This window comes from Liolophura sinensis, chromosome 6, assembly GCF_032854445.1.
Source record: "Liolophura sinensis isolate JHLJ2023 chromosome 6, CUHK_Ljap_v2, whole genome shotgun sequence".
NCBI classification, from domain to species: Eukaryota; Metazoa; Mollusca; class Polyplacophora; order Chitonida; family Chitonidae; genus Liolophura; species Liolophura sinensis.
The window spans coordinates 46,271,322-46,286,040 of record NC_088300.1 but is presented as its reverse complement, the minus strand read 5'-3'; the positions used below and the strand labels follow the sequence as shown (position 1 = coordinate 46,286,040).

Below are 14,719 nucleotides of genomic sequence, written 5' to 3'. Positions count from 1 at the left end.
GTTACAAATTATACCTTCAGTCGCGTGCAACCCAGATACAATTTTAAGGCCTTCGCAAATAAGAAAGGCACATGAAATGACTTGTTTATTTGTTGTGTAAAAATTCCTGGTAAGTGTTTAAAAGTCTTTCGAATAACCGAGAACTTAAGGTGGTTCCATACAAAAACCTTAATATGTTTACTTGATTTAAACAGTCTGTTGTCTGAGCGATGGCAGAATGTAATACTGTTATTATATATTTTAACAGTTTTCCAAACATATACACATATATTTATTTCTTTACATGTTGGGTGTTTTACATCGTACAGAATGATTAACACATACATGAGGTAAGGTAGCCAGGTTTTTGAGTGGTAGAAAAAGCTGGGCCGATCCTGGCGCATGACACCACCACTTCGGTGGCCTTCATCAGTTGTTAGAGCGTCCACCTCGAAGTCGAGAGACTCGAGATCTTCTCAAATATATATACATTGTAGAAGAAAAATAATGAAACCTGTGTACGCCACTAATTAAACATTCCATTTGGGAACGAAAAAAAAATTGAGTAAATATCTCAGTAACCATTTATATATACAATTAAAAGTGACGGCGATTGATTTATTTTAAGAATCGAAACATTCTTTGACAAGGACGTATCAAAAATCTGAAGGTGTGTACATGTGGATGAAGATGATAATGTGAAATAACCCATCCTAATGAGGGGTTTTAATAAGATAGTAAATTGCAAACGGGGTTATATATAAATAGAAAGGCTGACGTAAACTTTCATCCCCTTGAGATACCTCAAATCTTCTACAGTTCTTAATTTGCTTCGGCACTTCTTAAGTCATCTATTCCAAATCTTGTGTAAATTTGATTTTCAGTATGGAGCCATTAACTCGTTATACAGACAGCGTAAGAGTGGGATAAAGTTAAAACATGGTTACATGTGTTAATAATCCAACACTGATACAGTGACAGAATTGCTATATACAATCGAATCATATATACATTTTATTTTCATATACAAGAACCAATTCAAAGACTATATATACCTTTTTGCATTTTTAAAGAGAAATAACCCCATCATGCGTTAATTGAAAGACACCAGCTACAATCTGTCTTGTTGAGTAGATTCATTGCTGCAAAAACTACACCAGTGAACTACTTTCATTTCCCTCGGTGAAATTGGCTGTACGGAGTGACGTTAATCTCCCCACACATGACATTCCAGTGCTAAGTACAACTCATCCACTCATTAAATAGCAGTTGAGATACCCCCTAATGATATTTCTGTGGACAAATTATGCAAGAATGCATGTGTGATCGTATTTTTAGACAACGTACTAATTTATCACCTGCTTGTAACGACGACTCACATCGGAAAAAGGACAGATTGACCTTTCCTTGTCAAGAAAAGGTCGTTGGTGGAAGCTGCAGAGCGACTGCGGGACGGACAATTAATCAAGAACTCACGACAGATGCACATACAGCCAACTAATGGCGACACATTTATTTGTACAGGGTTAAAATTTCGCAATTACGAAATCAATTTATTTCCTATTAATATCTAGTTGATTGATTGATTGATTGATAGATATATTGATTGACTGATCCGTCGATTGGTTGGTTGATTGATTGATTGGCCAAAGAGGTCGCATGTTCTAATTCAGCTGTCGTGCATCTGAAGCACGGCATTACCACAAGGAAATCAGTCAATCACTCATTCATTCATTCATTCTCTGGTGTTAAATTACCATTGAAGATAGCCATACACAAGCCAGTTGATTTGTTTGATTGCTTGATTGGGGTTTAACGTCGCTTTCTACATTATTTCGGTCATACCACGAGAGTGTATCTTCGGGGACGGTAGATTCAGGGGTCAATCCTGGGTCGGGTCACACCTAAGATCTTAAAAGCGGTAGTTGTAGCTTCCTTGCTTGGTGTTCATCATTAAGGGGAAGTGCAACAACCAGTTGACCTGTATCAGTATAATGGCTCAGGTGGGGCCGCTTCGAGAAGTCGTCTCAGTGAACCAGCACTAGATAAATGCAGCACTACACAGATCGGTGGAAATCCACAAGGAGATGTATTACGTGCACTCTAAGGACTCCTTCGTCGTCATATGGCTGAAAAAGTACGACGTTAAACCCTAAGCACTCACTCACTCACTCATTGAAACATTTTGATGACACCAAACATGACACCCTACCCGGTTACATTACACTGCATGACACAGGAACGACCAACGCTTGATCTATTAAACCGATGTTAATCTTAAGTATGCCTCTATTCAAGCTCGCATCTCAAATCTAGCGTTTACAAATGAATGATTATTGCCACATCATCAATTTTTCAGCAATGTTTTGGGAGACCGTTTACGAGGTAGACTCTATATGCATATAGATCTAAGTGAAAAATTCCTGAGTGCAGCGTTAAAAGCCAGTATAAATAAATAAATTCATATATGTACAATGCATACAAAGACATCCATACAATAAACACATGAACTTACATGTATATAGTATTTAATACACAAAGCGCTAAATTCATTAAAACCAAAATGGGTAGCTTTTGATTCACTCCTACACATTCCCCAATTTGATCATTTTTTACTTTTTAAATGCCAGCTGTCTCATATAGTTAATTAGCTGATGGCTTATCAAACTCCGCACACATGACGTTACTCATGGCCTTATGCTAGCAGAATAGAACCACTTTGGTAGCATTAAATCAGTCTTTGCTGGCTGTAATGCCAATTTTAAATTTCACCAAATCCCACCTGAATATCATGAAATAACGAGCTTATCAGGCGCTTGTGAGTGTTAATAACTATTTATAACTCATTTAACCGCTCCGAGAACCAACATGCAGGGAACATGCAAGGCTTTTGTTCACCAAAAATTTTGTTGTTAGTGTTACGCATCAATACATGTAGTATGAATTAGGTAACCCATATATATTCCTATATCTTATACAGGAAAGCTTATATTCACCAGTAGATTTTAAGACAGTTTCAGTTTTTCTCAAGTTTGGGTCTTGCTCAATTTTTCTCTTCAGTAACGCAATATATATATATATATATATATATATATATATATATATATATATATATATATATATATATATATATATATATATATATATATATATAGAGGGAAACGATTGACGTCAAAATCCTTTCTATACAAGATGTGATGAACCATAAATTCATATTCCTTTTTACTTAGTGTTGTAATGTCTACACGCACGATCAAGGATATGATGTAATTTCACAACGAAATAAGCGAATAAATAAATATGTTTTGTAAGACGGTTACCACGATATTCAGACAAGATATTCAAATGAGGTGCATCCTCACAAACCTTAGACCTTCGCGTTATATGGTTACAGTAACTTCTCTGATTTCGCTACCATACTTGTGTGTGTTTTTATATACGACCATCTAGAAATAGATGGACATTCAGACCTTGTGTTACACCGGAAGCACAGTATCCTGAGAGAGCACACATCTCCCGAGCCCCCGTGGGCTGCATGCGTGTGGGAGGAGAAACACGTTCGCGCAGGTAAGCCAGTAATGGAGGACACATGTGGACAAACTTACATCTATCTATACCACAAACACATGCACCGGAAACAATTTCAAGAGAGTTTCTTGTCAGTGTATCATCTTTGCCTCCCGTCTCTGGGAATCAAATAATCAATCAGTCAATCCAAAATATCAGACAAGATGGTGCAAGGCCTTCAACAAAAGAGAAGACCTTTTCTGAGACACATCAACATAAGAATCAAATACAAAATGATTTATTATCATTCCTTAATATTATTTCGGGGCCTCCGTGGCTCAGTTGGTTAGGGCGCTAGAGCAGCGTAATGGATTCCCAGAAGCCTCTCACCAATGCGGTCGCTGTGAGTTCAAGTTCAACTCATGCTTGCTTCCTCTTCGGCCGTACATGGGAAGGTCTGCCAGCAACATGTGGATGGTCGTGGGTTTCCATCGAGCCCTGCCCGGTTTCCTCCCACCATAATGCTGGCCGCCGCCGTATAAGTAAAATATTCTTGAGTACGGCGTAAAAGACCAATCAGCTAAATAAATAAATGAATATGATTTCTTTCAACTGTTATATGTGACATGTGCATGTCATGTATTCAGTATCTATAGTCTCTAACAAAAATGTCTTCCCAAAACTTCCAAATACAGTAAATCATACATAATTACACAGTAATTAATACATAATACATTGTGGATCAAAACCTTCCTAACTTAAGGAGTACAGCTTTATGCTGATATATTAAAACAAAATGAAAATGCAGCCAAGTTGAGTTGATCTTACTTTGAGCACGTACACTGCATTATCCAAATTGGTCGACACACACCTTTGGCTGCCAGCCATTTACATAGGTAATGTGACCTTAAGAATGTCCTTGACAGTCTGACAAACGTTTTAACAGTTCAAAGTGGCCTCTTATTACAAAAACAATCAGCAGGTAACTCTTCACAACCATTTTTGTATCTACAATAGTATATTTATTCATATCAGTGATACAGGATGAGAGTTTACACTTTTTTAATTTGGGACACATAACGACAGTACACCCGAGAGGTCGACATTGTATCACGATATACATGTGTAATGAAAGTTTACATCTTTGATCAACCATGTCACCATGTTATGATACTTAATCCAAGTTTACACCTTTGGTCGACTTTTTATAGCAAAAGTCTGTGCACATAACGTTAGACAATAAAGTATTTGTATGCAAAGGGCTTTAATAGATGGAGTGAATCCGATGAGATCGGATATATATAATACTGAGTGGCTACGATATGATAAGGCGTGTTTATTGCTGATGTTTAGGTGTCACTTTAGCTCTAACCATGCTGATATAGTACACAGGATACCTCATTGTTAACTCCGGATACTCTCTAAACGCACACCTGTGGAATGTATATAAGCGTTATCTCCTCGTGGTGTAGCCACCGTGACGTCAGTCAACAATAAATCCCGACGTACAACCAATCACCGGAAGTGTATGGCCTCTTTTCGAACAATATATGGCTTCTAATGTCGGGTTACTACCAACACGGATAGGTTGTCCACCACTGACAGACGGGTCTCAAAGAGATGACCATTGTTAAATGACGCACGACAGTGCCGAAAACTCAGTGGGATTCCATGATGGCAACATGGTGGATCTAAGACACATCAAACGCCTAATACGAGTGATGCGAGACAAGAATCTTGCCGTACTTTGCGACCTTACCTGAGTCAATAATTCTGAATACATACCCTGTTAAATACTGACTGATAAATTCGTTAATTTCGAGTATGATGTGAGAATAGTAATGAGTAAAACAAAAAAGGATCGGCAGCCTATGGTTGGTCATCGAGGCAATGAACCTCAGCAGAATAAAACAGTTAAACGAAGGAGGTTCACAACATTTGGGATGATCAAAAATATGTCATGGCCATTTTTCGCTCAGGAGGGCTAAGAACAGATGATGAGATCGCGTCTGCTGGGATGTGCGAGTAGATAGCTGACAAAATCTGAGATTAGTTGAGCCTTTGATTAACCTGGTTGAAGCAAGACGCGGTGGCGTCATCGAGTGACACGCCCCACACTACAGAACCCTAATGACGGAGCGATTTGAACGAGCTTAAGACAGCTTCACTCCTTCACATCTAACAGAGAGGCCTGAATACTTCAGCGACCTTATACATCATTAATACAGGCGGTCCTCTGTGGTAAGGGCTAGACGCGAGAGCGTGGGCGGACTGTCTTAACACAGCCTAGCTCGCTCCCAGCCTCCAAAGACGCCCCCTCCTCCTATTGATCTCAGCGATGCCGAGTCCCACATAGTGGATCCCACCAACAAGATTCACTCGGTCACTGTACCTTCCAGTTCTCCTGTACGGAAAAACCAGAATGAAGGCTTAAGCCCACTCGCTGGCATATGGAGTATTTGGCCAGAGCCCAGAATACAAACCGCAGGGCAGGTATAGGCTTGATGCAGTAATGTCCAATATATACTGACATGCTGATGGACGTCCATCACCATATAAGTAAAAGCGGTACATTTCTGTGTCTAGGTATGATAGTCATACATATATATTTTCCCCCCTAGTTGGAATGTTAAGCAGAATTTAGAGAATACAAAACGTAATTAACTGTTATGTCTAAATGATTCTTAAATAGAAAGTATTAATGAAAAGATTATCACTGACTGAAACATTCATTACTTAATTAAACTGACAGATATGATTGACGATTAATACTATTGACGCCCTTTCAGCTCCAGAGGCCAAGGGCAAGCATGACTTCACAGATGATCAAAATTAAACTGTAGGCATGCAAGAACAATAGCATAACAAACAAAGAAAAATAACAAAACATGGCTGAATTCATCAGTTAAAGAACGTTACGGTAGGGAATTCTTAGAATAAACAGAATATTTTTCTCAAACGCACTGGCACTTGTGTCAATTGTTTTTTTACGAATTGGCTTGTTGAGCTTGTTGGAAAACAAGTAACCTCAGTTCTTTATTTGGGAGAATTATATGTATCACAGATAGCACACCATGAAAAGTTGACTGACTGCGTCCGTTGCAGGTAAAACACTTACATCCGGAAACGGAAACTCGACCTTTCTGGCCAGTCAACGTTGTTGATATGACGTGTAGCACCTTGGGAAAATAACCACAGGCCCGATCGAGCCTTGCGGTACGTGGGTGAGGTTAGCTGGGGGTCAGCAATGAACTGACAATCAGGGTAGGGGAGCTTAAAGGTGAATAGTCATAGTTATACTCCAAGTACTCCGTGGCACGGCCCTGACCTATTGTCACCGAGGGCAAAGGCCAGGTAAACGTTTTGGTCACCCCGGTGGAGGCCGCCGACAAGGTAGACGCCAAGACGGTTGTTCGGGAAGTCAGAAGCTCCTTCTCGAACTCGTCAAGCTGTCTCATGAAGTTGAGGTTAGGAGAAATGACACTGCGTCTGCTATGGACGTACTGGTAAGCTTCCTCCAGACTGTAACCCTTGGTAAACATCAAATAGGCGAGGCAGATGGTGGCCGAGCGGCTAATACCCGCTTTACAATGTAACAGGACACGACCTTCATTCTGACGCACCAGTTCTGTAAAGAGGAAAAACAAGGTGTGAAATATGAATGCATTACACATCAACATAAGAAATATCAACAGGGTGGAAAAACACATACATCAATCCCACAACTGACAAGATTTGCGTCATCAGTCTGGAACTGGCAGGCCTATAGCTTTACTGTTTTGACACATATTACCGATGCCTGTAAGGCATCGAGGTAGTGTTGTATGAAACTTTGATACATTTGTATCCTGTCTTCTCTTGACCTAATGGTACCATGATACCGACAGGAATCCAGTTACTGACCATATACAAATATAAATGCCCTTGTCAATCCTTTCTTATTCCCACGTAATCGTCAAATGACATCTTTACTCCCATATACCGAGTATTATTAATTGGGATTTCAAGCGGTCAAAAGCCAAAGAAATTTAACTGGACATAGATTTGTCTATGTATCTGACTTCATTAGCATTTTAGACGCCATACTCATTAATACGCGCGACTTGTTCAACTAATGACAATATTTAACAAACTTTATACTACAGATTTGTGTTTTGGTGACAACTACACGCTAAGATATACCACTAACATGCACACAATGCTATCTACATTTGAGATGTTTTCCTACACAAGTAAATTCTGTCTTTTCAACAATAAGCATTTTTTCGAAATAAATATATCACACTGTTTATACACTAAAATGGGGCCGTCGTGGCCGTGGAAGTTAGCACTCCAGCGCAGCGCAATAACCCAGAAGCCTCTCACCAATAAGGTGAGGCTTCATTTCCGGTCCTAGGTGGGAACGTTTGTCAGAAACCTGCGGGTGGTCTTGGATTTCGCCCGGGCTCTGTTCGGTGTCCTCCCACCATAATTCCATAATAAGTGAAATATTCTTGCGTACGGCGTAAAACAACAATCAAATAAATGTACACGGAAATTATACCCAGATATACTTACCAATAAAATCTATGGCTTCATAGAACCAGCAGGCGAGGTCAGCAAAGCTGTTGTCGTCAACTGGGATCGTTTTGTACAGAAAATCTTGTGAAAAATAGTTTTTGCATTTTTTGGAGACATTGAGAAGAGCAGTGATGCCCAGTCTGTCCAGGATTTCCTTGTTTCCTGCGTGAGCACAGTCCCCGAGGTACAGATGCGGTAAGATCTCCACCGGAGCGTCCTGAAACCCATCAAACCAAACCAAGGTGAACAAGGTATCCAGTACGTTTAGTTGTCCAGTACGTGTAGTTATACAGACAAACTTGTGGTTTCCTCAATCTTATAATGACTCCACCTTTGCTTTGATAGTTGGGGACAGCTTTCGACGCGAAGGTGGAGTCAAATAGGACTGCGTATTCCCAATTCTGAATTATTGTCAAGAACAATCAAGCGTTAAAATAATGTAACAGTATTCTCGTTGTTTTGTAATTGCATTTCCTGGCTATATATTACAGATTCTAATGCGAAAAGTGTACGTTGAGTTATTAAAGATGCAACACCGCGTTACCAATACAAGCCTTCTAAATGTTAGCCTACAATTCCTTTCGTGCCATACTAGTATCCTTTAAAAGCGATTAAGAACCACAATAGGTCAAGAACTGTTCCCAATTGGTGCAATGTATCTATGACCTAATGACAAAACTAATGCAAATGTTTTATACACCAAAAAAAGTTGTAACGATTTCAAATAAAAAAAAATAATGAATAACTCATAAGTATGGTAGAATTAAACCTAATCATACAACCTCAACAGCATAGCCGTATGAAACTGATCTTTGACATTTATTCGTTTTAATGTGCGTTGCACATGGACCGCAATGATGACATTTGCCGCAAGTCGTCTATCATTCAAATGTATGCCAAATGTGACATAACGCTGGAATGTTTCATCGAAATGTAATGATGAGAAAATGTATACTGGGATCCCTGAATGCGTGTGTATCAGGTGCTATACAGGCTATGTGTAATTTGGAGCAGGTGAGGTATAGACTGAGGGATCTTCTGATAAAATGTGGACTCCTTATCTGTGCTCGGGCCTGCAGTTTTACTTCGCTTCCCGACAGGCATTTATTTCATACACGAGCTTCATGTATTCACGACCTAATGACGTATTCGCGAGCTTTATGAAGATGAATACCCGGAAATATCGGATTTCGTTCAAAGATTTATTCCGTAATGGGCGTTCCTGTCCGCCCACGCCTGCTGTCTCGCTCTCACGTGCTGCCAGCAAAGTTATCTCATCAGTAAAACCATGCAGGTATCAACGCACAGGTCTATGGTGTTAAAAGATACAAACCCTCAGTATGCTTCATATGCACCCAATTACCCGGTGTATTAACACGGTCATGAAATAAGGTCTTATACCTGTAACGGCTCGATGAAATATGCTTAAATATTTCATGGGATCTGTTGAGTGTTTAACAAAGCTTCACGTAGACTAGTTGATGTTGTTTGGCCATTAAGCGTAAACATCAATATACATGTAGTTATGATTATGAGCCGGACCAGGTCTAATGCTGTTTAGTTTTATGAACACTTTAATACATGCACTATTGAACAATGTGATCCCTATACATGTCACTCTTTAGGCCTAAGAGGATTCTGAGAAGCTACCCACGACAAAAGTTTGTGTCTAACAATGTCACAAGACAATCGCGTCCAGCATATTAGACCTGATCAATGCCTTAGCCAAATATTAAATATTCGTGTAATTTAGATATGAAGAGAATCTAAATCTCACTTAATCCCACATGGGGACAAACGAGATCCAAAAATGGTGGGCGTTTTGCGGGATGCAATGATACTCCCAATAATAGAGCACATACTCGAGCAATTTCAGACGGTGGAAAATGCAAACACAGCAAAGCCACACAACACCGCGCACGCCCGTGTCGTTCAATTATCCACTGTTACAGCTCAATATCAGACTCTGCAGTACATATATACATGTATCTGATTAAAACCTATATAGCGGGAGAGCAATTACAGTTATCTATACTAACCTCGGTCTTCACTACAAGCGCAGTAGTTGTTACCATGGTGTTCCCCAGGTCGCCCTCTTTCCACAACTGACCGCCCACTGAAGCGCTTTGATTGACACACAGGTGGGGGTATCTCTCGAGGAATGCCTTATATCCACCTGAAAGTGAAGATAAGGATGTTCAAAGAGGTGAAAGGTGGGTCACAAACTTGATAATAAATAACATCAATATATCTACATGACTCATAAAACAGTATTTGCAAGTGGATAATGTATTGTTTTGAACATGCCATCGTGTATTTGAACGTGATATACTAATGAAAGGTTACGAACGCTCACAATCAACAATGTGGTTCGTGCATGTTTCACATCGCATTTAAGAATTTTACTTTCTTGACTCCAGTCAGATTTGTTTAACGCCCTTGTCTATTCAGGGAACCAAAAATTCAACAATCTCTTGACGTTAGATTCATTCCATGTTTGCGTAGTCTTTAGTCTATATTGACAGCTGAATTGTGTTTAATGTATGAAATCTAAGTATATAGCATATATATTATGTATATGTACCACTACATACTGCTACATGTCACTACATACACATTTATATATACATGTATCACTATCCATCATCATTACGTTAGGTAACAGATTTACAATGTGTACTGTATTGTGTTGTATGAACTTTACGTATGTATAGCTGAATCACTTCCACGGTTGAATATTTCTCTACATGCAGCTACATATCATTAAGCCAAAGGCAATCTATAATATGCATTGTACTGAATGTATGAAATCTTCGGTAGAACATATCCCTATATATCTGTATATCATTATGTTTGTTGACGATCTTAAGACCATACAGGTGTGATTAACCTCGTGTATATGACATCTACACTGATCTTATGATTCCCTACCCCTCAAGTCACTGGGTCACCCTGATTCGTACATGTATAAGGGCAGGCTTGTTGCTCAAACTCACACACTGCGGGGCGAAAGTAGCCGCGGGCGATAATCTTGTACATATACTGTTTACGTTATACAAAAACCCCGTCAAGCAGATTAAGACATATAAGGTAACAAATAAATTCAACTGAGACTAAAGACATGAGGGCTAAATGTGACGCTAGCTTTTCCGGGATACACATTGTCAGTCGTCTATCACACATCACCACAGGCAAACTTCACATCCGCCCGATTATCTCCTGTGTTTTTTTTTTCTAATTTCATTTATGTCGGTATATATTGTCTGAGAAGGGAGAGATAACGGCCCTGGCCACGCAGTTTCCGTTTCCGGCTACACATACCCTTTTGACTTTTAATCCTAACGATGCATCCAACTAAAGCAGGACATAAACTGTACGCTCTTAATTATGGTCTTCCTGTAGTTTACTTGTGAACACTGGGCCTTTTTGAAAACGATGGCATAGTGAACACAATTGTGGGTTTGCAGATTTTTAACAAGGCGCAGTAATAACGGTAAAAACGAAGAAAAAACTTTTAATCGACTATACAGCTATGGGATAAGGTGAGCAAAAAACCGGAGCGTGGTAGTGAACGTGATGAGGGAAGATTAACATTACGCGGTACTTATCCGGTTAGACAGAATTAAAGACGTGGTTTTCTAAGACGTCCGCGCCACGTGAGTGGTGAGATGGGATTAGTTGTAAGCTTGGGGGACACGACCGCTCGGCCTGCTGCTGTTTGAACCTGATGAAATCAACGATGTGTTTTTATATAGAAGACAACGGATGCGAGCGTAAGGAAGGGTGACACGGATTGGGCTATAGTATTTAGACCCCACGAGGCCATCAGTGTGTGTGCCCATTGTATATGTGCGGGTAGTGGAAGGATGTGGAAGGAAAGGGGCGGGGGGAGGGGTACTTATCAGATACTGCCCGGCTCGGAAATACGGTGTATAATGATGGTCAGCAGAGAAATCTAATGTGTAAACACAGGCCTGACATTTGCTGAGCGGATCTGCCAGTTTCCGGTGTTTCATAATGCGTCTATTCAACCCTGTATAATCACTAGCGCCCAGTCGGAAGTGGCTAATATATCCACGTTCCTCACCCTCACGCGTACAAACCCAGTACAGTGCACGAGCTTTGCTTGCGAGTGTGGACGGAAGCTTCACTGACACGTTTAGAAAAGGCCATGCAAATCCTCACACCATTAATATAGTTCAAAACTTATTTGATCAAGTTTGTGTGCGCCTATGTAACTTCTACATGACTCACTGTCATCCAGTTCAATTATCCAATTAATTATTACCAGTTCCTTGTTATACTGAAATAGTAACATACAACTAAAGTTCAACTACATGTCAAGGGTCGTCAACCAATAATATTACTCAAGGATTGCGCTGTGTGAGGGCTTTGTGTAAGTTAAGTGTGACATTGATTCTATTCTTACGACTAAGCTAGGAACTGTAAAGAGGCTTTGCACGCTGTGACCAGAGGGTTAGATGGACGTCTCGTGTTGAGACGTAGACGTAAGGAGTTCAAATGCGTCAGGCGCATCCTGCTGATCACTGCACGCTTCAATTTTGTTATCGGTGGGTTTTTTTTGGTTTTGTGTGTGTGTGTGTGTGTGGGGGTTTTTTTTTCCATCTAGGCGAGGTCAGTAAGACTGGACAAGCAAACCGAACATCCTAACGGTCAGTGGCCTCAGTACGAAGGGGTCAGTACATGACCCCGGCAGATAGAACGGGCACACATTTCACCAGGTAGTCATAAAATCAATATCCGGATACCAAAATCGAACAACTTGTGTTAAAGAGTGTGAACCGATCGATTATTATTGCTGAGTATCACTTTTAAAAAATGCAAAATGGTCAATTTTTAACAGTAACAATTAACGTTTATATATTATATAGTTCAGATTGGAACTAACTGACTACATGTATAAATTGCACAATTTTTTTTTTCACGTAGTCGTAAATGACACCAACAGCAATACCATTACCCATACAACTGACGTATATACATTGTAAATTGGTCATCTGCTTTCAGTTTATATAAATCGCGTGATTGTTTTTTCCCATATAAAACAAGGAACATTTTTTTCTCTTTCAAATGTACATTTCTACTGCTTGTTAATCATTGAGAGACTGATAAATAAACCTGTGGGACGGAGTCATCGTAAAGCGTACGTGTGAGTTACCGGCTCGCCATAGGGTATATTTTACGTGTAGACGGGAGTAGATCGGCCTGGCAGCTAGGCATGATTGTCACTTCATGTAGGCGACAATGACGTCACGTTCATTCAAGTGCCAGTCCATCAGAATGCCATGATACATGGGACTGGCTCAAAGACCAGTAAATTGCCCTACTAAAAAAAGAGTATCTTCTGCAAAATGAACTTAATGACACTGTCAGATCAGTGATATTCTTGTAACATCGTTTTTCTCCTCCGATTCCCCTCTGATTTTCCCACATGGCTTTGTACATGTATTTGATAAACTAAAGATACTTTTAAGGACCATTACAGTTACATAAAAAGTGCTTAGTGTAGCATTAAGGTACCTACATATATAATCATCTGGTGGTAGAAACGTTTATTTTACTGCTTATATATGTGAGATAAAGTTAAAGCTAATGCTGCATTTGTGAAAACATGGAGGTGTTTGTCACGAATGAATGATTTTGTTTTTCACGTGCGGAGAGGTAATAGAACTATGAGATATGAAGATGGATGAATAGTGCCAAATATAGGCTTATGTGGTGAACAAAAAAATCAAAGCACTGTTACACACACCTGATTCATATGTATACATTCACACTGAAGTTCAATTACATCTAACTATATATATATATATATATATATATATATATATATATATATATATATATATATATATAGGCCTACATAAAATCATTCGCATTTGATGTTTTACAATTTTGTGCCGTACTCACCCTTCAAATAGTAGACGTTTCCCTGCTGTACTTGTTGGTGGAAACTCTTCATCACAGAGAAAAGGTTGGAGTCTGGCGCAGAGGACTTGGACAGTTCTACCGAGTCCTTGTCGTACATCACAACATACGCATAGTGTCCAGCAAGCAACTGTTGACGTTTTTTCTCGCATGGTATAATGTTCTCCAATGACACAAAACCACCGGACCGCCTCTTCAGTATGGGAGGACAGTGGACATTCGAGGCTGTGAGGACATGGCCAGTGTTGTAAGCCATAAACGGCCGACAGTCTAACACGAGGACGGCCTCTTTTGGCTCCAATAGTCCGTACAACTGTTCCACGGATAGTCCACAATAGCGCTCCATTTTGGATAAATTTCTGTACACTCACTCAACGCTACACATTCATTAGACAATCCTACGGGTTGTATAGCGCGCGAACCGAGAGAGCCTAGCGTAAAAGGGATAGTAAACCTAGAGGAGTGACCCGCTAGAGGTTTTATACGCCAGCCTACAACTCGGATACCTATCACATCCGCAGCCCTGACCTCATTCCGGCAGTATAATGAATGGGCCGTTTCACACCCGTATATCGTTACCCACAAAGTAGATCCACAGGTGTATGCGATTATCGTCCTAAATCTACCATCCATACACACACTACAGAGAAAATAATCACCATAATTGAGATGTTCATATTTTGTATCAATAAAGTATTTAATCAAATACGGAGAAAATCAATAA

At 39.9% G+C, this 14,719-nt stretch overlaps 1 protein-coding gene across 1 annotated transcript; it reads right to left on the bottom strand.

Moving 5' to 3' along the window:
* Positions 1-3,801: 3,801 nt before the first annotated feature.
* On the bottom strand, positions 3,802-14,470 carry LOC135466694 (dual specificity protein phosphatase 1-like). The gene is made up of 4 exons (XM_064744338.1): positions 13,978-14,470; positions 10,086-10,222; positions 8,044-8,263; positions 3,802-7,114 (listed from the first exon to the last, which is right to left on the bottom strand). Exons 1-4 carry the CDS (start codon positions 14,339-14,341, stop codon positions 6,717-6,719), a joined length of 1,119 nt encoding a protein of 372 aa, XP_064600408.1. The 5' UTR covers positions 14,342-14,470; the 3' UTR covers positions 3,802-6,716.
* Positions 14,471-14,719: the final 249 nt, after the last annotated feature.